At 45.7% G+C, this 27,500-nt stretch overlaps 1 protein-coding gene across 2 annotated transcripts in view; it reads right to left on the bottom strand.

Annotated features, from left to right (window-relative positions):
• The window catches only part of LOC129847339 (coiled-coil domain-containing protein 171-like), a gene marked incomplete at its 5' end in the record, with an annotated part of 71,140 nt that overhangs the window by 41,667 nt on the left and 1,973 nt on the right, over positions 1-27,500 (bottom strand). For both annotated transcript variants that reach the window (XM_055915102.1, XM_055915103.1), the window contains 4 exon segments: positions 7,847-7,987; positions 11,927-12,108; positions 16,560-16,682; positions 18,638-19,139. In XM_055915102.1, the coding sequence (XP_055771077.1) occupies positions 7,847-7,987; positions 11,927-12,108; positions 16,560-16,682; positions 18,638-19,139 (948 nt within the window).

The following is a 27,500-nucleotide window of genomic DNA, read 5'->3' as shown; positions in this document are numbered from 1 at the left end:
AGATCAGAGGCAGTAGGGATGACCAGGGATGTTCTCTGTTTAGTGAGTCCTCCAGATCAGAGGCAGTAGGGATGACCAGGGATGTTCTCTGTTTAGTGAGTCCTCCAGATCAGAGGCAGTAGGGATGACCAGGGATGTTCTCTGTTTAGTGAGTCCTCCAGATCAGAGGAAGTAGGGATGACCAGGGATGTTCTCTGTTTAGTGAGTCCTCCAGATCAGAGACAGTAGGGGTGACCAGGGATGTTCTCTGTTTAGTGAGTCCTCCAGATCAGAGGCAGTAGGGGTGACCAGGGATGTTCTCTGTTTAGTGAGTCCTCCAGATCAGAGGCAGTAGGGATGACCAGGGATGTTCTCTGTTTAGTGAGTCCACCAGATCAGAGGCAGTAGGGATGACCAGGGGTGTTCTCTGTTTAGTGAGTCCACCAGATCAGAGGCAGTAGGGATGACCAGGGGTGTTCTCTGTTTAGTGAGTCCACCAGATCAGAGGCAGTAGGGATGACCAGGGATGTTCTCTGTTTAGTGAGTCCTCCAGATCAGAGACAGTAGGGATGACCAGGGATGTTCTCTGTTTAGTGAGTCCTCCAGATCAGAGGCAGTAGAGATGACCAGGGATGTTCTCTGTTTAGTGAGTCCTCCAGATCAGAGACAGTAGGGATGACCAGGGATGTTCTCTGTTTAGTGAGTCCTCCAGATCAGAGGCAGTAGGGATGACCAGGGATGTTCTCTGTTTAGTGAGTCCACCAGATCAGAGGCAGTAGGGATGACCAGGGATGTTCTCTGTTTAGTGAGTCCTCCAGATCAGAGGCAGTAGGGATGACCAGGGATGTTCTCTGTTTAGTGAGTCCTCCAGATCAGAGGCAGTAGGGATGACCAGGGATGTGTGTTTAGTGAGTCCTCCAGATCAGAGGCAGTAGGGATGACCAGGGATGTTCTCTGTTTAGTGAGTCCTCCAGATCAGAGGCAGTAGGGATGACCAGGGATGTTCTCTGTTTAGTGAGTCCTCCAGATCAGAGCCCGTAGGGATGACCAGGGATGTTCTCTGTTTAGTGAGTCCTCCAGATCAGAGGCAATAGAGATGACCAGGGATGTTCTCTGTTTAGTGAGTCAGCCAGATCAGAGGCAGTAGAGATGACCAGGGGTGTTCTCTGTTTAGTGAGTCCTCCAGATCAGAGGCAGTAGGGAGGACCAGGGATGTTCTCTGTTTAGTGAGTCCTCCAGACCAGAGGCAGTAGGGATGACCAGGGATGTTCTCTGTTTAGTGAGTCCTCCAGATCAGAGGCAGTAGGGATGACCAGGGATGTTCTCTGTTTAGTGAGTCCTCCAGATCAGAGGCAGTAGAGATGACCAGGGATGTTCTCTGTTTAGTGAGTCCTCCAGATCAGAGACAGTAGGGATGACCAGGGATGTTCTCTGTTTAGTGAGTTCTCCAGATAAGAGGCAGTAGGGATGACCAGGGATGTTCTCTGTTTAGTGAGTCCACCAGATCAGAGGCAGTAGGGATGACCAGGGATGTTCTCTGTTTAGTGAGTCCTCCAGATCAGAGGCAGTAGGGATGACCAGGGATGTTCTCTGTTTAGTGAGTCCTCCAGATCAGAGGCAGTAGGGATGACCAGGGATGTGTGTTTAGTGAGTCCTCCAGATCAGAGGCAGTAGGGATGACCAGGGATGTTCTCTGTTTAGTGAGTCCTCCAGATCAGAGGCAGTAGGGATGACCAGGGATGTTCTCTGTTTAGTGAGTCCTCCAGATCAGAGCCCGTAGGGATGACCAGGGATGTTCTCTGTTTAGTGAGTCCTCCAGATCAGAGGCAGTAGTGATGACCAGGGATGTTCTCTGTTTAGTGAGGCCTCCAGATCAGATGCAGTAGAGATGACCAGGGATGTTCTCTGTTTAGTGAGTCCTCCAGATCAGAGGCAGTAGTGATGACCAGGGATGTGTGTTTAGTGAGTCCTCCAGATCAGAGGTAGTAGAGATGACCAGGGATGTTCTCTGTTTAGTGAGTCCTCCAGATCAGAGGCAGTAGGGATGACCAGGGATGTTCTCTGTTTAGTGAGTCCTCCAGATCAGAGACAGTAGAGATGACCAGGGATGTTCTCTGTTTAGTGAGTCCTCCAGATCAGAGGCAGTAGGGATGACCAGGGATGTTCTCTGTTTAGTGAGTCCTCCAGATCAGAGGCAGTAGGGATGACCAGGGATGTTCTCTGTTTAGTGAGTCCTCCAGATCAGAGGCAGTAGGGATGACCAGGGATGTTCTCTGTTTAGTGAGTCCTCCAGATCAGAGGCAGTAGGGATGACCAGGGATGTTCTCTGTTTAGTGAGTCCTCCAGATCAGAGGCAGTAGGGATGACCAGGGATGTTCTCTGTTTAGTGAGTCCTCCAGATCAGAGGCAGTAGGGATGACCAGGGATGTTCTCTGTTTAGTGAGTCCTCCAGATCAGAGGCAGTAGGGATGACCAGGGATGTTCTCTGTTTAGTGAGTCCTCCAGATCAGAGGCAGTAGGGATGACCAGGGATGTTCTCTGTTTAGTGAGTCCTCCAGATCAGAGGCAGTAGGGATGACCAGGGATGTTCTCTGTTTAGTGAGTCCTCCAGATCAGAGGCAGTAGGGATGACCAGGGATGTTCTCTGTTTAGTGAGTCCTCCAGATCAGAGGCAGTAGGGATGACCAGGGATGTTCTCTGTTTAGTGAGTCCTCCAGATCAGAGGAAGTAGGGATGACCAGGGATGTTCTCTGTTTAGTGAGTCCTCCAGATCAGAGACAGTAGGGGTGACCAGGGATGTTCTCTGTTTAGTGAGTCCTCCAGATCAGAGGCAGTAGAGATGACCAGGGATGTTCTCTGTTTAGTGAGTCCTCCAGATCAGAGACAGTAGGGATGACCAGGGATGTTCTCTGTTTAGTGAGTCCTCCAGATCAGAGGCAGTAGGGATGACCAGGGATGTTCTCTGTTTAGTGAGTCCACCAGATCAGAGGCAGTAGGGATGACCAGGGATGTTCTCTGTTTAGTGAGTCCTCCAGATCAGAGGCAGTAGGGATGACCAGGGATGTTCTCTGTTTAGTGAGTCCTCCAGATCAGAGGCAGTAGGGATGACCAGGGATGTGTGTTTAGTGAGTCCTCCAGATCAGAGGCAGTAGGGATGACCAGGGATGTTCTCTGTTTAGTGAGTCCTCCAGATCAGAGGCAGTAGGGATGACCAGGGATGTTCTCTGTTTAGTGAGTGCTCCAGATCAGAGCCCGTAGGGATGACCAGGGATGTTCTCTGTTTAGTGAGTCCTCCAGATCAGAGGCAGTAGTGATGACCAGGGATGTTCTCTGTTTAGTGAGTCCTCCAGATCAGATGCAGTAGAGATGACCAGGGATGTTCTCTGTTTAGTGAGTCCTCCAGATCAGAGGCAGTAGTGATGACCAGGGATGTGTGTTTAGTGAGTCCTCCAGATCAGAGGTAGTAGAGATGACCAGGGATGTTCTCTGTTTAGTGAGTCCTCCAGATCAGAGGCAGTAGGGATGACCAGGGATGTTCTCTGTTTAGTGAGTCCTCCAGATCAGAGACAGTAGAGATGACCAGGGATGTTCTCTGTTTAGTGAGTCCTCCAGATCAGAGGCAGTAGGGATGACCAGGGATGTTCTCTGTTTAGTGAGTCCTCCAGATCAGAGGCAGTAGGGATGACCAGGGATGTTCTCTGTTTAGTGAGTCCTCCAGATCAGAGGCAGTAGGGATGACCAGGGATGTTCTCTGTTTAGTGAGTCCTCCAGATCAGAGGCAGTAGGGATGACCAGGGATGTTCTCTGTTTAGTGAGTCCTCCAGATCAGAGGCAGTAGGGATGACCAGGGATGTTCTCTGTTTAGTGAGTCCTCCAGATCAGAGGCAGTAGGGATGACCAGGGATGTTCTCTGTTTAGTGAGTCCTCCAGATCAGAGGAAGTAGGGATGACCAGGGATGTTCTCTGTTTAGTGAGTCCTCCAGATCAGAGACAGTAGGGGTGACCAGGGATGTTCTCTGTTTAGTGAGTCCTCCAGATCAGAGGCAGTAGGGGTGACCAGGGATGTTCTCTGTTTAGTGAGTCCTCCAGATCAGAGGCAGTAGGGATGACCAGGGATGTTCTCTGTTTAGTGAGTCCACCAGATCAGAGGCAGTAGGGATGACCAGGGGTGTTCTCTGTTTAGTGAGTCCACCAGATCAGAGGCAGTAGGGAGGACCAGGGATGTTCTGTTTAGTGAGTCCTCCAGATCAGAGAAAGTAGGGATGACCGGGGATGTTCTCTGTTTAGTGAGTCCTCCAGATCAGAGGCAGTAGGGATGACCAGGGATGTTCTCTGTTTAGTGAGTCCTCCAGATCAGAGGCAGTAGGGATGACCAGGGATGTTCTCTGTTTAGTGAGTCCTCCAGATCAGAGGCAGTAGGGATGACCAGGGATGTTCTCTGTTTAGTGAGTCCTCCAGATCAGAGGCAGTAGGGATGACCAGGGATGTTCTCTGTTTAGTGAGTCCTCCAGATCAGAGGCAGTAGGGATGACCAGGGATGTTCTCTGTTTAGTGAGTCCTCCAGATCAGAGGCAGTAGGGATGACCAGGGATGTTCTCTGTTTAGTGAGTCCTCCAGATCAGAGGCAGTAGGGATGACCAGGGATGTTCTCTGTTTAGTGAGTCCTCCAGATCAGAGGCAGTAGGGATGACCAGGGATGTTCTCTGTTTAGTGAGTCCTCCAGATCAGAGGAAGTAGGGATGACCAGGGATGTTCTCTGTTTAGTGAGTCCTCCAGATCAGAGACAGTAGGGGTGACCAGGGATGTTCTCTGTTTAGTGAGTCCTCCAGATCAGAGGCAGTAGAGATGACCAGGGATGTTCTCTGTTTAGTGAGTCCTCCAGATCAGAGACAGTAGGGATGACCAGGGATGTTCTCTGTTTAGTGAGTCCTCCAGATCAGAGGCAGTAGGGATGACCAGGGATGTTCTCTGTTTAGTGAGTCCACCAGATCAGAGGCAGTAGGGATGACCAGGGATGTTCTCTGTTTAGTGAGTCCTCCAGATCAGAGGCAGTAGGGATGACCAGGGATGTTCTCTGTTTAGTGAGTCCTCCAGATCAGAGGCAGTAGGGATGACCAGGGATGTGTGTTTAGTGAGTCCTCCAGATCAGAGGCAGTAGGGATGACCAGGGATGTTCTCTGTTTAGTGAGTCCTCCAGATCAGAGGCAGTAGGGATGACCAGGGATGTTCTCTGTTTAGTGAGTCCTCCAGATCAGAGCCCGTAGGGATGACCAGGGATGTTCTCTGTTTAGTGAGTCCTCCAGATCAGAGGCAGTAGTGATGACCAGGGATGTTCTCTGTTTAGTGAGTCCTCCAGATCAGATGCAGTAGAGATGACCAGGGATGTTCTCTGTTTAGTGAGTCCTCCAGATCAGAGGCAGTAGTGATGACCAGGGATGTGTGTTTAGTGAGTCCTCCAGATCAGAGGTAGTAGAGATGACCAGGGATGTTCTCTGTTTAGTGAGTCCTCCAGATCAGAGGCAGTAGGGATGACCAGGGATGTTCTCTGTTTAGTGAGTCCACCAGATCAGAGGCAGTAGGGATGACGAGGGATGTTCTCTGTTTAGTGAGTCCTCCAGATCAGAGGCAGTAGGGATGACCAGGGATGTTCTCTGTTTAGTGAGTCCTCCAGATCAGAGGCAGTAGGGATGACCAGGGATGTGTGTTTAGTGAGTCCTCCAGATCAGAGGCAGTAGGGATGACCAGGGATGTTCTCTGTTTAGTGAGTCCTCCAGATCAGAGGCAGTAGGGATGACCAGGGATGTTCTCTGTTTAGTGAGTCCTCCAGATCAGAGCCCGTAGGGATGACCAGGGATGTTCTCTGTTTAGTGAGTCCTCCAGATCAGAGGCAGTAGTGATGACCAGGGATGTTCTCTGTTTAGTGAGTCCTCCAGATCAGATGCAGTAGAGATGACCAGGGATGTTCTCTGTTTAGTGAGTCCTCCAGATCAGAGGCAGTAGTGATGACCAGGGATGTGTGTTTAGTGAGTCCTCCAGATCAGAGGTAGTAGAGATGACCAGGGATGTTCTCTGTTTAGTGAGTCCTCCAGATCAGAGGCAGTAGGGATGACCAGGGATGTTCTCTGTTTAGTGAGTCCTCCAGATCAGAGACAGTAGAGATGACCAGGGATGTTCTCTGTTTAGTGAGTCCTCCAGATCAGAGGCAGTAGGGATGACCAGGGATGTTCTCTGTTTAGTGAGTCCTCCAGATCAGAGGCAGTAGGGATGACCAGGGATGTTCTCTGTTTAGTGAGTCCTCCAGATCAGAGGCAGTAGGGATGACCAGGGATGTTCTCTGTTTAGTGAGTCCTCCAGATCAGAGGCAGTAGGGATGACCAGGGATGTTCTCTGTTTAGTGAGTCCTCCAGATCAGAGGCAGTAGGGATGACCAGGGATGTTCTCTGTTTAGTGAGTCCTCCAGATCAGAGGCAGTAGGGATGACCAGGGATGTTCTCTGTTTAGTGAGTCCTCCAGATCAGAGGAAGTAGGGATGACCAGGGATGTTCTCTGTTTAGTGAGTCCTCCAGATCAGAGACAGTAGGGGTGACCAGGGATGTTCTCTGTTTAGTGAGTCCTCCAGATCAGAGGCAGTAGGGATGACCAGGGATGTTCTCTGTTTAGTGAGTCCTCCAGATCAGAGGCAGTAGGGAGGACCAGGGATGTTCTGTTTAGTGAGTCCTCCAGATCAGAGAAAGTAGGGATGACCGGGGATGTTCTCTGTTTAGTGAGTCCTCCAGATCAGAGGCAGTAGGGATGACCAGGGATGTTCTCTGTTTAGTGAGTCCTCCAGATCAGAGGCAGTAGGGATGACCAGGGATGTTCTCTGTTTAGTGAGTCCTCCAGATCAGAGGCAGTAGGGATGACCAGGGATGTTCTCTGTTTAGTGAGTCCTCCAGATCAGAGGCAGTAGAGATGACCAGGGATGTTCTCTGTTTAGTGAGTCCTCCAGATCAGAGGCAGTAGGGATGACCAGGGATGTTCTCTGTTTAGTGAGTCCTCCAGATCAGAGGCAGTAGGGATGACCAGGGATGTTCTCTGTTTAGTGAGTCCTCCAGATCAGAGGCAGTAGGGATGACCAGGGATGTTCTCTGTTTAGTGAGTCCTCCAGATCAGAGGCAGTAGGGACGACCAGGGATGTTCTCTGTTTAGTGAGTCCTCCAGATCAGAGGCCATAGGGATGACCAGGGATGTTCTCTGTTTAGTGAGTCCTCCAGATCAGAGGCAGTAGTGATGACCAGGGATGTTCTCTTGATAAGTGTGTGAATCAGACTATTTTTCTGTCCTGCTAATCATTCAAAATGTATCGAGTACTTTTGCGTTTCAGGGAAAATGTACGGATTAAAAAGTACATAATTGTCTTTAGGAATGTAGTGAAGTGAAAGTAAAAGTTGTAAAAAATGTAAATAGTAAAGATACCCCCAAAAAACTACTTAAGTACTTTAAAGTATTTTCACTTAAGTACTTTACACCACTGGTATTCATCAAGTGTCTCAGGATAGGAGTACACACACACTGTCCAACCGTATAGCTGGCACCGACACACACACACACACACACACACACACACACACACACACACACACACACACACACACACACACACACACACACACACACACACACACACACACACACACACACACACACCGCTCTGCTGGCACCTACACACAGAGACACAGTTACACACACACACACACACACACACACACACACACACACACACAGTCACACAGAGAGAGAGAGTTAAATAGTTCCACATACACTGATAGACCGATACACTGACGACGTGAATGACACATTGTCCTCAGGAAATAGTGAGGTAGCTCACCAGGTGGCACGGTCCTCGGTCGTTCTTGGTGACACGTTTGAGGCGTGCAACCTCTAACCTCAGGCTCCGCCTCTCCACCTCAGCGGAGTGCAGCCGGTGGGTGAAAACCAGGAAGTGTTGCTGCAGCGAAACCACCAGACACTGAGAGACCCAGACATAGGGGACGGGGGGACAGGGGGACGGGGGGACCGGGGACGGGGGGACAGGGGACGGGGGGACAGGGGGACCGGGGACGGGGGGGATGGGGGACGGGGGACGGGGGGACAGGGGACGGGGGGACCGGGGGACAGGGGGACCGGGGGACGGGGGGATGGGGGACAGGGGACGGGGGGGACCGGGGACGGGGGGACAGGGGGACCGGGGGACAGGGGACGGGGGGACAAGGGGACGGGGGGACAGGGGACGGGGGGACGGGGGACACTGGGTTAACATACGGTTAATAGATGTAATACTACCTACAGGTAACTGCCAAAACAATGGGAACACTTCTCTTCCACACAGGTGTAGATCCTGAGTTAATTAAACAATTAACATCCCATCATGCTTAGGGTCATGTATAATAATCCTGGGCAGGCCATTCATTTGGACTATTATTTTGGCTACCATGGTAACCATGGCTACGCGCACATACAGTAGGAAGACAAGGTCCCCATCCACAAGGTACGAGTGGTCACTTTACGGTCTGATGAGCATGAATACCATGTAAACCATGTAAACCATGTACCATTTAAACCATGTACCATGTAAACCATGTACCATGTAAACCATGTACCATGTAAACCATGTAACCCATGTACCATGTAAACCATGTACCATGTAAACCATGTACCATGTAAACCATGTAAACCGTGTACCATGTAAACCATGCACCATGTAAACCATGTAAACCGTGTACCATGTAAACCATGTACCATGTAAACCATGTACCATGTAAACCGTGTACCATGTAAACCATGCACCATGTAAACCATGTAAACCATGTACCATGTAAACCATGTACCATGTAAACCATGTAAACCATGTACCATGTAAACCATGTAAACCATGTACCATGTAAACCATGTAAACCATGTACCATGTAAACCATGTAAACCATGAAAACCATGTAAACCATGTAACATGTAAACCATGTAACATGTAAACCATGTACCATGTAAACCATGAACCATGTAAACCATGTACCATGTAAACTATGTACCATGTAAACCAAGTAAACCATGAAAACCATGTAAACCATGAAAACCATGTAAACCCTGTAAACCATGTAAACCATGTAAACCCTGTAAACCATGTAAACCCTGTAAACCATGTAAACCATGTAAACCCTGTAAACCCTGTAAACCATGTAAACCATGTACCATGTAAACCCTGTAAACCATGTACCATGTAAACCATGTAAACCATGAAAACCATGAAAACCATGTAAACCATGTAAACCATGTAAACCCTGTAAACCATGTAAACCATGTAAACCCTGTAAACCATGTAAACCCTGTAAACCCTGTAAACCATGTACCATGTAAACCATGTAAACCATGAAAACCATGAAAACAATGTAAACCATGTACCATGTAAACCATGTACCATGTAAACCATGTAAACCATGAAAACCATGAAAACCATGAACCATGTAAACCATGTAAACCATGTAAACCATGTAAACCATGTACCATGTAAACCATGTACCATGTAAACCATGTAAACCATGTACCATGTAAACCATGTAAACCATGTACCATGTAAACCATGTACCATGTAAACCATGTACCATGTAAACCATGAAAACAATGTACAATGTAAACCATGTAAACCATGTAAACCATGTACCATGTGAACCATGTAAACCATGAAAACCATGTAAACCATGAAAACCATGTAAACCATGTACCATGTAAACCATGTAAACCATGTACACCATGTAAACCATGTAAACCATGTAAACCATGTAAACCATGTAAACCATGTAAACCATGTACCATGTAAACCATGTTAACCATGTAAACCATGTACCATGTAAACCATGTTAACCATGTTAACCATGTTAACCATGTAAACCATGTAAACCATGAAAACCATGTACCATGTTAACCATGTAAACCATTTACCATGTAAACCATGAAAACCATGTACCATGTAAACCATGTACCATGTTAACCATGTAAACCATGTAAACCATGTACCATGTAAACCATGAAAACCATGTACCATGTAGACCATGTAAACCATGTACCATGTAAACCATGTACCATGTAAACCATGTACCATGTAAACCATGTACCATGTAACCATGAAAACCATGTAAACCATGAAAACCATGTAAACCATGTACCATGTAAACCATGTTAACCATGTAACCATGAAAACCATGTAAACCATGAAAACCATGTACCATGTAAACCATGTACCATGTAAACCATGTTAACCATGTAACCATGAAAACCATGTAAACCATGAAAACCATGTAAACCATGAAAACCATGAAAACCATGTACCATGAAAACCATGTAAACCATGTACCATGTTAACCATGAAAACCATGTAAACCATGTACCATGTAAACCATGTACCATGTAAACCATGTAACCATGAAAACCATGTAAACCATGTACCATGAAAACCATGTACCATGTAAACCATGAACCATGTACCATGTAAACCATGTACCATGTACCATGTAAACCATGTAAACCATGAAAACCATGTACCATGTAAACCATGAAAACCATGTACCATGTAAACTATGAAAACCATGTAAACCATGTAAACCATGCACCATGTAAACCATGAAAACCATGTACCATGAAAACCATGTAAACCATGTACCATGTAAACCATGTACCATGTAAACAATGAAAACCATAAAAACCATGTGCCATGTAAACCATGAAAACCATGAAAACCATGTAAACCATGTACCATGTAAACCATGAAAACCATGAAAACCATGTACCATGTAAACCATGAAAACCATGTAAACCCTGTACAGTGTAAACCATGAACCATGTAAACCATGTACCATGTAAACCATGTACCATGAAAACCATGTAAACCATGTAAACCATGAAAACCATGTACCATGTAAACCATGAACCATGTAAACCATGTAAACCATGTAAACCATGTAAACCATGTAAACCATGTACCATGTAAACCATGTAAACCATGTAAACCATGTACCATGTAAACCATGTAAACCATGTACCATGTAAACCATGTAAACCAAGTAAACCATGAAAACCATGTAAACCATGTAAACCATGTACCATGTAAACCATGTACCATGTAAACCATGAAAACCAAGTAAACCAAGTAAACCATGTACCATGTAAACCATGTACCATGTAAACCATGAAAACCAAGTAAACCATGTACCATGTAAACCATGTACCATGTAAACCATGAAAACCATGTAAACCATGTAAACCATGAAAACCATGTAAACCATGTAAACCATGAAAACCAAGTAAACCATGTACCATGTAAACCATGTAAACCATGTAAACCATGAAAACCATGTAAACCATGAAAACCAAGTAAACCATGAAAACCATGTAAACCATGTAAACCATGTACCATGTAAACCATGTTAACAATGTAAACCATGTACCATGTAAACCATGTAAACCATGTACCATGTAAACAATGTAAACCATGTACCATGTAAACCATGTAAACCATGTAAACCATGTAAACCATGTACCATGTAAACCATGATAACCAAGTAAACCATGTACCATGTAAACCATGAAAACCAAGTAAACCATGTACCATGTAAACCATGAAAACCAAGTAAACCATGTACCATGTAAACCATGTAAACCATGTAAGAGGGGAGAGGGGTCAAATACTTATTTCCCTCATTAAAATGCAAATCAATTTATAACATTTTTGACGTGCGTTTCTCTGGATGATTTTGTTGTTATTCTGTCTCTCACTGTTCAAAAAAACCTAACATTAAAATTACAGACTGATCATTTCTTTGTCAGTGGGCAAACGTACAAAATCAGCAGGGGATCAAATACCTTTTCCCCCTCACTGTATATATATTCTCTATGAAATACATTGTTATAGTCCACGAACCTTATTGCTCATCTGTTTGGCCGTGAGTCGGTGTAGGCCCTGTCCCAGCCTACTAACCAGAGTACCCTTGTTCACGCCATAGGGTGTGAGATGGGACCCTTGGTCTGAGGGGGTGAGGAGGTGGTCCAGGAGGCGGGATAGACTGTTACGAGCGGCAGACAATACTACCGGAGAGGAAGAAACTGGAGGAGAAAGAGACACAGACAGTATCGGAACAAAATGTGGAAAAAGTCAAGGGGTCTGAATACTTTCCGAATGCACTGTGTATATATACAGTACCAGTCAAACGTTTGGACACATCTACTCATTCAAGGTAGATACCACCTGGGATATAGAAGACGTAACCATGGAGCAGGTAGATAACACCTGGGATATAGAAGACGGTAACCATGGAGCAGGTAGATAACACCTGGGATATAGAAGACGGTAACCATGGAGCAGGTAGATAACACCTGGGATATAGAAGACGGTAACCATGGAGCAGGTAGATAACACCTGGGATATAGAAGACGGTAACCACGGAGCAGGTAGATAACACCTGGGATATAGAAGACGGTAACCATGGACGAGGTAGATAACACCTGGGATATAGAAGACGGTAACCATGGAGCAGGTAGATAACACCTGGGATATAGAAGACGGTAACCATGGAGCAGGTAGATAACACCTGGGATATAGAAGACGGTAACCACGGAGCAGGTAGATAACACCTGGGATATAGAAGACGGTAACCATGGAGCAGGTAGATAACACCTGGGATATAGAAGACGGTAACCATGGAGCAGGTAGATAACACCTGGGATATAGAAGACGGTAACCATGGAGCAGGTAGATAACACCTGGGATATAGAAGACGGTAACCATGGAGCAGGTAGATAACACCTGGGATATAGAAGACGGTAACCATGGAGCAGGTAGATAACACCTGGGATATAGAAGACGGTAACCACGGAGCAGGTAGATAACACCTGGGATATAGAAGACGGTAACCATGGACGAGGTAGATAACACCTGGGATATAGAAGACGGTAACCATGGAGCAGGTAGATAACACCTGGGATATAGAAGACGGTAACCACGGAGCAGGTAGATAACACCTGGGATATAGAAGACGGTAACCACGGAGCAGGTAGATAACACCTGGGATATAGAAGACGGTAACCATGGACGAGGTAGATAACACCTGGGATATAGAAGACAGTAACCACGGAGCAGGTAGATAACACCTGGGATATAGAAGACGGTAACCATGGAGCAGGTAGATAACACCTGGGATATAGAAGACGGTAACCATGGAGCAGGTATATAACACCTGGGATATAGAAGACGGTAACCACGGAGCAGGTAGATAACACCTGGGAAATAGAAGACGGTAACCACGGAGCAGGTAGATAACGGCTGGGATATAGAAGACGGTAACCATGGAGCAGGTAGATAACACCTGGGATATAGAAGACGGTAACCATGGAGCAGGAAGATAACACCTGTGATATAGAAGACGGTAACCATGGAGCAGGTAGATAACACCTGGGATATAGAAGACGGTAACCACGGAGCAGGTAGATAACACCTGGGATATAGAAGACGGTAACCATGGAGCAGGTAGATAACACCTGGGATATAGAAGACGGTAACCATGGAGCAGGTAGATAACACCTGGGATATAGAAGACGGTAACCATGGAGCAGGTAGATAACACCTGGGATATAGAAGACGGTAACCATTGAGCAGGTAGATAACACCTGGGATATAGAAGACGGTAACCATGGAGCAGGTAGATAACACCTGGGATATAGAAGACGGTAACCATGGAGCAGGTAGATAACGGCTGGGATATAGAAGACGGTAACCATGGAGCAGGTAGATAACACCTGGGATATAGAAGACGGTAACCACGGAGCAGGTAGATAACACCTGGGATATAGAAGACGGTAACCATGGAGCAGGTAGATAACACCTGGGATATAGAAGACGGTAACCATGGAGCAGGTAGATAACACCTGGGATATAGAAGACGGTAACCATGGAGCAGGTAGATAACACCTGGGATATAGAAGACGGTAACCATTGAGCAGGTAGATAACACCTGGGATATAGAAGACGGTAACCATGGAGCAGGTAGATAACACCTGGGATATAGAAGACGGTAACCATGGAGCAGGTAGATAACGGCTGGGATATAGAAGACGGTAACCATGGAGCAGGTAGATAACGGCTGGGATATAGAAGACGGTAACCATGGAGCAGGTAGATAACACCTGGGATATAGAAGACGGTAACCATGGAGCAGGTAGATAACACCTGGGATATAGAAGATGGTAACCATGGAGCAGGTAGATAACACCTGGGATATAGAAGACGGTAACCATGGAGCAGGAAGATAACACCTGTGATATAGAAGACGGTAACCATGGAGCAGGTAGATAACGGCTGGGATATAGAAGACGGTAACCATGGAGCAGGTAGATAACGGCTGGGATATAGAAGACGGTAACCATGGAGCAGGTAGATAACACCTGGGATATAGAAGACGGTAACCACGGAGCAGGTAGATAACACCTGGGATATAGAAGACGGCAACCATGGAGCAGGTAGATAACACCTGGGATATAGAAGACGGTAACCATGGAGCAGGAAGATAACACCTGTGATATAGAAGACGGTAACCATGGAGCAGGTAGATAATACCTGGGATATAGAAGACGGTAACCATGAAGCAGGTAGATAACACCTGGGATATAGAAGACGGTAACCATGGAGCAGGAAGATAACACCTGTGATATAGAAGACGGTAACCATGGAGCAGGTAGATAAAACCTGGGATATAGAAGACGTAACCATGGAGCAGGTAGATAATACCTGGGATATAGAAGACGGTAACCATGAAGCAGGTAGATAACACCTGGGATATAGAAGACGGTAACCATGGAGCAGGTAGATAATACCTGGGATATAGAAGACGGTAACCATGAAGCAGGTAGATAACACCTGGGATATAGAAGACGGTAACCATGGAGCAGGAAGATAACACCTGTGATATAGAAGACGGTAACCATGGAGCAGGTAGATAAAACCTGGGATATAGAAGACGTAACCATGGAGCAGGTAGATAATACCTGGGATATAGAAGACGGTAACCACGGAGCAGGTAGATAACACCTGGGATATAGAAGACGGTAACCACGGAGCAGGTAGATAACACCTGGGATATGGAAGACGGTAACCACGGAGCAGGTAGATAACACCTGGGATATAGAAGACAGTAACCATGGAGCAGGTAGATAACACCTGGGATATAGAAGACGGTAACCATGGAGCAGGTAGATAACACCTGGGATATAGAAGACGGTAACCATGGAGCAGGTAGATAACACCTGGGATATAGAAGACGGTAACCATGGAGCAGGTAGATAACACCTGGGATATAGAAGACGGTAACCATGGAGCAGGTAGATAACACCTGGGATATAGAAGACGGTAACCATGGAGCAGGTAGATAACACCTGGGATATAGAAGACGGTAACCATGGAGCAGGTAGATAACACCTGGGATATAGAAGACGGTAACCACGGAGCAGGTAGATAACACCTGGGATATAGAAGACGGTAACCACGGAGCAGGTAGATAACACCTGGGACATAGAAGACGGTAACCATGGAGCAGGTAGATAACACCTGGGATATAGAAGACGGTAACCACGGAGCAGGTAGATAACACCTGGGATATAGAAGATGGTAACCATGGAGCAGGTAGATAACACCTGGGATATAGAAGACGGTAACCACGGAGCAGGTAGATAACACCTGGGATATAGAAGATGGTAACCATGGAGCAGGTAGATAACACCTGGGATATAGAAGACGGTAACCATGGAGCAGGTAGATGACACCTGGGATATAGAAGACGGTAACCACGGACGAGGTAGATAACACCTGGGATATAGAAGACGGTAACCACGGAGCAGGTAGATAACACCTGGGATATAGAAGACGGTAACCATGGAGCAGGTAGATAACACCTGGGATATAGAAGACGGCAACCATGGAGCAGGTAGATAACACCTGGGATATAGAAGACGGTAACCATGGAGCAGGTAGATAACACCTGGGATATAGAAGACGGTAACCATGGAGCAGGTAGATAACACCTGGGATATAGAAGACGGCAACCATGGAGCAGGCAGATAACACCTGGGATATAGAAGACGGTAACCATGGAGCAGGTAGATAACACCTGGGATATAGAAGACGGTAACCATGGAGCAGGTAGATAACACCTGGGATATAGAAGACGGTAACCATGGAGCAGGTAGATAACACCTGGGATATAGAAGACGGTAACCATGGAGCAGGTAGATAACACCTGGGATATAGAAGACGGTAACCATGGAGCAGGTAGATAACACCTGGGATATAGAAGACGGTAACCATGGAGCAGGTAGATAACACCTGGGATATAGAAGACGGTAACCTTCCGACTGCTAGTTCACTACCTTCAGATTCCTCCACCAGTTTGCGCTAGCTAACTCTCTCTCGGTGTGTGTGTGTGTGTGTGTGTGTGTGTGTGTGTGTGTGTGTGTGTGTGTGTGTGTGTGTGTGTGTGTGTGTGTGTGTGTGTGAGAGAGAGAGTTACCTGTGTGTTTTAAGGCCTCCTGTAGTTCAGCCATGGAAGACATGATGAAGGAGGAGATGTCTTTACTACGGAGCCACCTCACACACAGTCCTCCTCTGCCTTCATCAGCATTGTCCTCTTCACCTGAGAGAGCCAGAGAGAACGGGTTAATATGATGTTATCTCATCCAGACATTCATCGCTTCATACTTCATTCCCGAGAGAAGTCTTACTGTTTTTAACATAGTACTTTTCATCTAAAATTTCTGTCTCTACAAAAATGTTACCAGAAAGGATAATTTTCCTAAAGAAGAATTATGTGCCTTGCTTCAGCTGTCCAAAAGGGTTATGGCTAGATTGAAAACAGCACATTTCTTGCATTTTAGCTAACCTTAACCCTTTTCCTAACCTAATTCTCCTAACCTGCTGCGTTAATTCTCCTAACCTGCAGTGTTAATTCTCCTAACCTGCTACGTTAATTCTCCTAACCTGCTACGTTAATTCTCCTAACCTGCAGTGTTAATTCTCCTAACCTGCTACGTTAATTCTCCTAACCTGCTACGTTAATTCTCCTAACGTGCGACGTTAATTCTCCTAACCTGCTACGTTAATTCTCCTAACCTGCTACGTTAATTCTCCTAACCTGCTACGTTAATTCTCCTAACCTGCTACGTTAATTCTCCTAACCTGCTACGTTAATTCTCCTAACCTGCTACGTTAATTCTCCTAACCTGCTACGTTAATTCTCCTAACCTGCTACGTTAATTCTCCTAACCTGCTACGTTAATTCTCCTAACCGGCTACGTTAATTCTCCTAACCTTCTACGTTAATTCTCCTAACCTGCTACGTTAATTCTCCTAACCTGCTGCGTTAATTCTCCTAACCTGCAGTGTTAATTCTCCTAACCTGCTACGTTAATTCTCCTAACCTGCTACGTTAATTCTCCTAACCTGCTGCGTTAATTCTCCTAACCTGCAGTGTTAATTCTCCTAACCTGCTACGTTAATTCTCCTAACCTGCTATGTTAATTCTCCTAACCTGCAGTGTTAATTCTCCTAACCTGCTGTGTTAATTCTCCTAACCTGCAGTGTTAATTCTCCTAACCTGCTACGTTAATTCTCCTAACCTGCTACGTTAATTCTCCTAACCTGCTACGTTAATTCTCCTAACCTGCTACGTTAATTCTCCTAACCTGCTTCGTTAATTCTCCTAACCTGCTACGTTAATTCTCCTAACCTGCTACGTTAATTCTCCTAACCTGCTTCGTTAATTCTCCTAACGTGCGACGTTAATTCTCCTAACCTGCTACGTTAATTCTCCTAACCTGCTACGTTAATTCTCCTAACCTGCTACGTTAATTCTCCTAACCTGTTACGTTAATTCTCCTAACCTGCAGTGTTAATTCTCCTAACCTGCTGTGTTAATTCTCCTAACATGCAGTGTTAATTCTCCTAACCTGCTACGTTAATTCTCCTAACCTGCTACGTTAATTCTCCTAACCTGCTACGTTAATTCTCCTAACCTGCTACGTTAATTCTCCTAACCTGCTTCGTTAATTCTCCTAACCTGCTACGTTAATTCTTCTAACCTGCTACGTTAATTCTCCTAACCTGCTTCGTTAATTCTCCTAACCTGCTACGTTAATTCTCCTAACCTGCTACGTTAATTCTCCTAACCTGCTTCGTTAATTCTCCTAACGTGCGACGTTAATTCTCCTAACCTGCTACGTTAATTCTCCTAACCTGCTACGTTAATTCTCCTAACCTGCTACGTTAATTCTCCTAACCGGTTACAAAAAGTGACTTTTGACCGTAGCTGTATACCAGGGCTGCCAAATCCTTTTCCTGGAGATCAACCGTCCTGTAGATTTTCAGTCCAACCTTGATTTAACACACCTGATTCTACTAATTAGCCATTTAACAAGACCTTAACTAGCTGAATTAGATATGCTAAATTAGGGTTGGACTGAAAACCTACAGGACGGTAGATCTCCAGGAAGAGGGTTGGGCAGCCCTGGTGTATATCAACTAGTCAAAAACATTCACAAATATTTTCTGAATAATTATTTCACAGTGCAGTTGTATCATTGTCCTGCTCACCTTTAGATGGCGCTGTTGAGTCCATGTCTCTCTCCTCCAGAGGGAAGACTGAAACACTCACTCCTATAGAGGGGTACCTCTGCCCACCCACCCTAAACACCAGCCTGCTCCTCCGTCCCAACACACACAACCTGTTCACAGCTATCACACACACCACACACCTTCTCCACCTCCTCACCCCTCCTCTCTTCCTCTCCTCATCACCCTCTCCTCTTCCCTCCCCCAGAGCTTGTACTAGCGTTCTAACCTCCATCTCTAGGCCCTCTCGCTCCGCCAAGCGGCGTGCGAGGACAGTTTTCTGTGTCCGGAGTGTGTGTGTGACGTGTGTGAGGTGTGTGAGCGCCCCAGCCAGTAGGGTGCAGGCTGAGAGCAGGGTTGATCCCTGGAGGTCAGACTGGGTTAGGGTTTTCTGGAGCACGGCGAGGTCATTGGTTAGCTGGCTGCGTTCTTTCTCTAGTGAGGATAGTCTCTGACGGGCCTCCTCAAGCTGAGCACCGTACATCTAGGGAGAGAGAGAGAGAGGGAGGGAGAGAGAGGTGAGGGAAGGAGAGAGAGAGAGAGGTGGGGGAGGGAAGGAGAGAGGGGTGGGAGAGCGAGAGGGGGTGGGAGAGCGAGAGGGAAGGCGAGAGGGAGGGAGAGGAAAGGAGAGATAAAGACATTTACCAAACGATTGGTTGTGCTTTATGTGTGGATGTATCTCTGTGCGTATGTGGAGCAGGGTAACAGTGTGATAGTTACCTGTATCTTCCCTGTAACAGTGTGTTAGTTACCTGTATCTTCCCCTGTAACAGTGTGTTAGTTACCTGTATCTTCCCTGTAGCAGTGTGTTAGTTACCTGTATCTTCCCTGTAGCAGTGTGTTAGTTACCTGTATCTTCCCTGTAGCAGTGTAACAGTGTGTTAGTTACCTGTATCTTCCCTGTAACAGTGTGTTAGTTACCTGTATCTTCCCTGTAGCAGTGTGTTAGTTACCTGTATCTTCCCTGTAGCAGTGTAACAGTGTGTTAGTTACCTGTATCTTCCAGTGTAACAGTGTGTTAGTTACCTGTATCTTCCCTGTAGCAGTGTGTTAGTTACCTGTATCTTCCCCTGCAGCAGTGTAACAGTGTGTTAGTTACCTGTATCTTCCCCGTAGCAGTGTGTTAGTTACCTGTATCTTCCCCTGTAGCAGTGTGTTAGTTACCTGTATCTTCCCTGTAACAGTGTGTTAGTTACCTGTATCTTCCCCTGTAACAGTGTAGCAGTGTGTTAGTTACCTGTATCTTCCCCTGTAACAGTGTGTTAGTTACCTGTATCTTCACCTGTAGCAGTGTGTTAGTTACCTGTATCTTCCCCTGTAACAGTGTGTTAGTTACCTGTATCTTCCCCTGTAGCAGTGTGTTAGTTACCTGTATCTTCCCTGTAGCAGTGTGTTAGTTACCTGTATCTTCCCTGTAGCAGTGTGTTAGTTACCTGTATCTTCGCTGTAGCAGTGTGTTAGTTACCTGTATCTTCCCTGTAGCAGTGTGTTAGTTACCTGTATCTTCCCCTGTAGCAGTGTGTTAGTTACCTGTATCTTCCCTGTAGCAGTGTGTTAGTTACCTGTATCTTCCCTGTAGCAGTGTGTTAGTTACCTGTATCTTCCCCTGTAGCAGTGTGTTAGTTACCTGTATCTTCCCCTGTAGCAGTGTAACAGTGTGTTAGTTACCTGTATCTTCCCCTGTAGCAGTGTGTTAGTTACCTGTATCTTCCCCTGTAGCAGTGTGTTAGTTACCTGTATCTTCCTCTGTAACAGTGTGTTAGTTACCTGTATCTTCCCCTGTAGCAGTGTGTTAGTTACCTGTATCTTCCCCTGCAGCAGTGTGTTAGTTACCTGTATCTTCCCCTGTAGCAGTGTGTTAGTTACCTGTATCTTCCCCTGTAGCAGTGTAACAGTGTGTTAGTTACCTGTATCTTCCCCTGTAGCAGTGTGTTAGTTACCTGTATCTTCCCCTGTAGCAGTGTAACAGTGTGTTAGTTACCTGTATCTTCCCCTGCAGCAGTGTGTTAGTTACCTGTATCTTCCCCTGTAGCAGTGTGTTAGTTACCTGTATCTTCCCCTGTAACAGTGTAACAGTGTGTTAGTTACCTGTATCTTCCCCTGCAGCAGTGTGTTAGTTACCTGTATCTTCCCTGTAGCAGTGTGTTAGTTACCTGTATCTTCCCCTGTAACAGTGTGTTAGTTACCTGTATCTTCCCTGTAGCAGTGTGTTAGTTACCTGTATCTTCCCCTGTAACAGTGTGTTAGTTACCTGTATCTTCCCTGTAACAGTGTGTTAGTTACCTGTATCTTTCCCTGTAGCAGTGTGTTAGTTACCTGTATCTTCCCCTGTAGCAGTGTAACAGTGTGTTAGTTACCTGTATCTTCCCCTGTAGCAGTGTAGCAGTGTGTTAGTTACCTGTATCTTCCCTGTAGCAGTGTAGCAGTGTGTTAGTTACCTGTATCTTCCCCTGCAGCAGTGTAACAGTGTGTTAGTTACCTGTATCTTCCCCTGCAGCAGTGTGTTAGTTACCTGTATCTTCCCCTGTAGCAGTGTGTTAGTTACCTGTATCTTCACCTGCAGCAGTGTGTTAGTTACCTGTATCTTCCCCTGCAGCAGTGTGTTAGTTACCTGTATCTTCCCCTGCAGCAGTGTGTTAGTTACCTGTATCTTCCCTGTAACAGTGTGTTAGTTACCTGTATCTTCCCCTGTAGCAGTGTGTTAGTTACCTGTATCTTCCCCTGTAGCAGTGTAACAGTGTGTTAGTTACCTGTATCTTCCCCTGTAGCAGTGTGTTAGCTACCTGTATCTTCCCCTGCAGCAGTGTGTTAGCTACCTGTATCTTCCCCTGCAGCAGTGTGTTAGTTACCTGTATCTTCCCTGTAGCAGTGTAGCAGTGTGTTAGTTACCTGTATCTTCCCCTGTAGCAGTGTGTTAGTTACCTGTATCTTCCCTGTAGCAGTGTAGCAGTGTGTTAGTTACCTGTATCTTCCCCTGTAGCAGTGTGTTAGTTACCTGTATCTTCCCCTGTAGCAGTGTGTTAGTTACCTGTATCTTCCCCTGCAGCAGTGTGTTAGTTACCTGTATCTTCCCTGTAGCAGTGTGTTAGTTACCTGTATCTTCCCTGTAACAGTGTGTTAGTTACCTGTATCTTCCCTGTAGCAGTGTGTTAGTTACCTGTATCTTCCCCTGCAGCAGTGTGTTAGTTACCTGTATCTTCCCTGTAACAGTGTGTTAGTTACCTGTATCTTCCCTGTAGCAGTGTGTTAGTTACCTGTATCTTCCCCTGTAGCAGTGTGTTAGTTACCTGTATCTTCCCTGTAGCAGTGTAGCAGTGTGTTAGTTACCTGTATCTTCCCCTGTAGCAGTGTGTTAGTTACCTGTATCTTCCCCTGCAGCAGTGTGTTAGTTACCTGCATCTTCCCTGTAGCAGTGTGTTAGTTACCTGTATCTTCCCCTGCAGCAGTGTGTTAGTTACCTGTATCTTCCCTGTAACAGTGTGTTAGTTACCTGTATCTTCCCCTGTAGCAGTGTGTTAGTTACCTGTATCTTCCCCTGCAGCAGTGTGTTAGTTACCTGTATCTTCCCTGTAACAGTGTGTTAGTTACCTGTATCTTCCCCTGTAGCAGTGTGTTAGTTACCTGTATCTTCCCCTGTAACAGTGTGTTAGTTACCTGTATCTTCCCTGTAACAGTGTGTTAGTTACCTGTATCTTCCCCTGCAGCAGTGTGTTAGTTACCTGTATCTTCCCCTGTAACAGTGTAACAGTGTGTTAGTTACCTGTATCTTCCCCTGCAGCAGTGTAACAGTGTGTTAGTTACCTGTATCTTCCCCTGTAACAGTGTGTTAGTTACCTGTATCTTCCCTGTAGCAGTGTGTTAGTTACCTGTATCTTCCCTGTAGCAGTGTGTTAGTTACCTGTATCTTCCCTGTAACAGTGTGTTAGTTACCTGTATCTTCCCTGTAGCAGTGTGTTAGTTACCTGTATCTTCCCCTGCAGCAGTGTGTTAGTTACCTGTATCTTCCCTGTAACAGTGTGTTAGTTACCTGTATCTTCCCTGTAGCAGTGTGTTAGTTACCTGTATCTTCCCCTGCAGCAGTGTGTTAGTTACCTGTATCTTCCCTGTAACAGTGTGTTAGTTACCTGTATCTTCCCCTGCAGCAGTGTGTTAGTTACCTGTATCTTCCCTGTAACAGTGTGTTAGTTACCTGTATCTTCCCCTGTAGCAGTGTAGCAGTGTGTTAGTTACCTGTATCTTCCCTGTAACAGTGTGTTAGTTACCTGTATCTTCCCCTGCAGCAGTGTGTTAGTTACCTGTATCTTCCCCTGTAGCAGTGTGTTAGTTACCTGTATCTTCCCCTGTAACAGTGTGTTAGTTACCTGTATCTTCCCCTGCAGCAGTGTGTTAGTTACCTGTATCTTCCCCTGTAGCAGTGTGTTAGTTACCTGTATCTTCCCTGTAACAGTGTGTTAGGTACCTGTATCTTCCCCTGTAGCAGTGTGTTAGTTACCTGTATCTTCCCCTGTAACAGTGTGTTAGTTACCTGTATCTTCCCCTGCAGCAGTGTGTTAGTTACCTGTATCTTCCCCTGTAGCAGTGTGTTAGTTGCCTGTATCTTCCCTGTAGCAGTGTGTTAGTTACCTGTATCTTCCCTGTAACAGTGTGTTAGTTACCTGTATCTTCCCTGTAGCAGTGTGTTAGTTACCTGTATCTTCCCCTGTAGCAGTGTGTTAGTTGTCTGTATCTTCCCTGTAGCAGTGTGTTAGTTACCTGTATCTTCCCCTGTAACAGTGTGTTAGTTACCTGTATCTTCCCTGTAACAGTGTGTTAGTTACCTGTATCTTCCCCTGTAACAGTGTGTTAGTTACCTGTATCTTCCCCTGTAACAGTGTGTTAGTTACCTGTATCTTCCCCTGTAGCAGTGTAGCAGTGTGTTAGTTACCTGTATCTTCCCCTGCAGCAGTGTGTTAGTTACCTGTATCTTCCCCTGTAACAGTGTGTTAGTTACCTGTATCTTCCCCTGCAGCAGTGTGTTAGTTACCTGTATCTTCCCTGTAACAGTGTGTTAGTTACCTGTATCTTCCCTGTAACAGTGTGTTAGTTACCTGTATCTTCCCCTGTAGCAGTGTGTTAGTTACCTGTATCTTCCCTGTAGCAGTGTGTTAGTTACCTGTATCTTCCCCTGTAGCAGTGTGTTAGTTACCTGTATCTTCCCTGTAACAGTGTGTTAGTTACCTGTATCTTCCCTGTAGCAGTGTGTTAGTTACCTGTATCTTCCCCTGTAGCAGTGTGTTAGTTACCTGTATCTTCCCTGTAACAGTGTGTTAGTTACCTGTATCTTCCCCTGCAGCAGTGTGTTAGTTACCTGTATCTTCCCCTGTAGCAGTGTAGCAGTGTGTTAGTTACCTGTATCTTCCCCTGTAACAGTGTGTTAGTTACCTGTATCTTCCCCTGTAGCAGTGTGTTAGTTACCTGTATCTTCCCCTGTAACAGTGTGTTAGTTACCTGTATCTTCCCCTGTAGCAGTGTGTTAGTTACCTGTATCTTCCCCTGTAACAGTGTGTTAGTTACCTGTATCTTCCCCTGTAACAGTGTGTTAGTTACCTGTATCTTCCCTGTAGCAGTGTGTTAGTTACCTGTATCTTCCCTGTAACAGTGTGTTAGTTACCTGTATCTTCCCTGTAACAGTGTGTTAGTTACCTGTATCTTCCCCTGCAGCAGTGTAACAGTGTGTTAGTTACCTGTATCTTCCCCTGTAACAGTGTGTTAGTTACCTGTATCTTCCCCTGTAGCAGTGTGTTAGTTACCTGTATCTTCCCCTGTAACAGTGTGTTAGTTACCTGTATCTTCCCCTGTAGCAGTGTGTTAGTTACCTGTATCTTCCCCTGTAACAGTGTAGCAGTGTGTTAGTTACCTGTATCTTCCCCTGTAGCAGTGTAACAGTGTGTTAGTTACCTGTATCTTCCCCTGTAGCAGTGTGTTAGTTACCTGTATCTTCCCCTGTAGCAGTGTAACAGTGTGTTAGTTACCTGTATCTTCCCCTGTAGCAGTGTGTTAGTTACCTGTATCTTCCCCTGTAGCAGTGTAGCAGTGTGTTAGTTACCTGTATCTTCCCCTGTAGCAGTGTAACAGTGTGTTAGTTACCTGTATCTTCCCCTGTAGCAGTGTGTTAGTTACCTGTATCTTCCCCTGTAGCAGTGTGTTAGTTACCTGTATCTTCCCCTGTAACAGTGTGTTAGTTGCCTGTATCTTCCCTGTAGCAGTGTAACAGTGTGTTAGTTGCCTGTATCTTCCCTGTAGCAGTGTAACAGTGTGTTAGTTACCTGTATCTTCCCTGTAACAGTGTGTTAGTTACCTGTATCTTCCCTGTAGCAGTGTGTTAGTTACCTGTATCTTCCCTGTAGCAGTGTAACAGTGTGTTAGTTACCTGTATCTTCCCTGTAACAGTGTGTTAGTTACCTGTATCTTCCCTGTAGCAGTGTAACAGTGTGTTAGTTACCTGTATCTTCCCTGTAACAGTGTGTTAGTTACCTGTATCTTCCCTGTAGCAGTGTGTTAGTTACCTGTATCTTCCCTGTAGCAGTGTAACAGTGTGTTAGTTACCTGTATCTTCCCTGTAACAGTGTGTTAGTTACCTGTATCTTCCCTGTAACAGTGTGTTAGTTACCTGTATCTTCCCTGTAGCAGTGTAGCAGTGTGTTAGTTACCTGTATCTTCCCCTGCAGCAGTGTGTTAGTTGCCTGTATCTTCCCCTGTAGCAGTGTGTTAGTTACCTGTATCTTCCCCTGTAGCAGTGTAACAGTGTGTTAGTTACCTGTATCTTCCCCTGCAGCAGTGTGTTAGTTACCTGTATCTTCCCTGTAACAGTGTGTTAGTTACCTGTATCTTCGCTGTAGCAGTGTGTTAGTTACCTGTATCTTCCCCTGTAACAGTGTGTTAGTTACCTGTATCTTCCCCTGTAACAGTGTGTTAGTTACCTGTATCTTCCCCTGCAGCAGTGTGTTAGTTACCTGTATCTTCCAGTGTAACAGTGTGTTAGTTACCTGTATCTTCCCTGTAGCAGTGTGTTAGTTACCTGTATCTTCCCCTGTAACAGTGTGTTAGTTACCTGTATCTTCCCCTGTAGCAGTGTGTTAGTTACCTGTATCTTCCCTGTAGCAGTGTGTTAGTTACCTGTATCTTCCCTGTAGCAGTGTGTTAGTTACCTGTATCTTCCCTGTAGCAGTGTAGCAGTGTGTTAGTTACCTGTATCTTCCCCTGTAGCAGTGTGTTAGTTACCTGTATCTTCCCTGTAACAGTGTGTTAGTTACCTGTATCTTCCCCTGTAGCAGTGTAACAGTGTGTTAGTTACCTGTATCTTCCCTGCAGCAGTGTGTTAGTTACCTGTATCTTCCCTGTAACAGTGTGTTAGTTACCTGTATCTTCCCCTGTAACAGTGTGTTAGTTACCTGTATCTTCCCCTGTAGCAGTGTGTTAGTTACCTGTATCTTCCCCTGTAGCAGTGTGTTAGTTACCTGTATCTTCCCTGTAGCAGTGTAACAGTGTGTTAGTTACCTGTATCTTCCCTTGTAACAGTGTGTTAGTTACCTGTATCTTCCCCTGTAGCAGTGTGTTAGTTACCTGTATCTTCCCCTGTAGCAGTGTAACAGTGTGTTAGTTACCTGTATCTTCCCCTGTAACAGTGTGTTAGTTACCTGTATCTTCCCTGTAACAGTGTGTTAGTTACCTGTATCTTCCCCTGTAACAGTGTGTTAGTTACCTGTATCTTCCCCTGTAGCAGTGTGTTAGTTACCTGTATCTTCCCCTGTAGCAGTGTGTTAGTTACCTGTATCTTCCCCTGCAGCAGTGTAACAGTGTGTTAGTTACCTGTATCTTCCCCTGCAGCAGTGTGTTAGTTACCTGTATCTTCCCCTGTAACAGTGTGTTAGTTACCTGTATCTTCCCTGCAGCAGTGTGTTAGTTACCTGTATCTTCCCTGTAACAGTGTGTTAGTTACCTGTATCTTCCCCTGTAACAGTGTGTTAGTTACCTGTATCTTCCCCTGTAGCAGTGTGTTAGTTACCTGTATCTTCCCCTGTAGCAGTGTGTTAGTTACCTGTATCTTCCCTGTAGCAGTGTAACAGTGTGTTAGTTACCTGTATCTTCCCTTGTAACAGTGTGTTAGTTACCTGTATCTTCCCCTGTAGCAGTGTGTTAGTTACCTGTATCTTCCCCTGTAGCAGTGTAACAGTGTGTTAGTTACCTGTATCTTCCCCTGTAACAGTGTGTTAGTTACCTGTATCTTCCCTGTAACAGTGTGTTAGTTACCTGTATCTTCCCCTGTAGCAGTGTAACAGTGTGTTAGTTACCTGTATCTTACCTGCAGCAGTGTGTTAGTTACCTGTATCTTCCCTGTAACAGTGTGTTAGTTACCTGTATCTTCCCCTGTAACAGTGTGTTAGTTACCTGTATCTTCCCCTGTAGCAGTGTGTTAGTTACCTGTATCTTCCCCTGTAGCAGTGTGTTAGTTACCTGTATCTTCCCTGTAGCAGTGTAACAGTGTGTTAGTTACCTGTATCTTCCCTTGTAACAGTGTGTTAGTTACCTGTATCTTCCCTGTAGCAGTGTGTTAGTTACCTGTATCTTCCCCTGTAGCAGTGTGTTAGTTACCTGTATCTTCCCTGTAACAGTGTGTTAGTTACCTGTATCTTCCCTGTAACAGTGTGTTAGTTACCTGTATCTTCCCTGTAGCAGTGTGTTAGTTACCTGTATCTTCCCCTGTAGCAGTGTGTTAGTTACCTGTATCTTCCCCTGTAGCAGTGTAACAGTGTGTTAGTTACCTGTATCTTCCCCTGTAACAGTGTGTTAGTTACCTGTATCTTCC

The sequence above is a fragment of the Salvelinus fontinalis genome, unplaced genomic scaffold (assembly GCF_029448725.1).
Source record: "Salvelinus fontinalis isolate EN_2023a unplaced genomic scaffold, ASM2944872v1 scaffold_0783, whole genome shotgun sequence".
Classification (NCBI taxonomy): Eukaryota; Metazoa; Chordata; class Actinopteri; order Salmoniformes; family Salmonidae; genus Salvelinus; species Salvelinus fontinalis.
The sequence above is the reverse complement of the archived record's forward strand: the minus strand, read 5'-3'. Positions and strand labels throughout refer to the sequence as shown.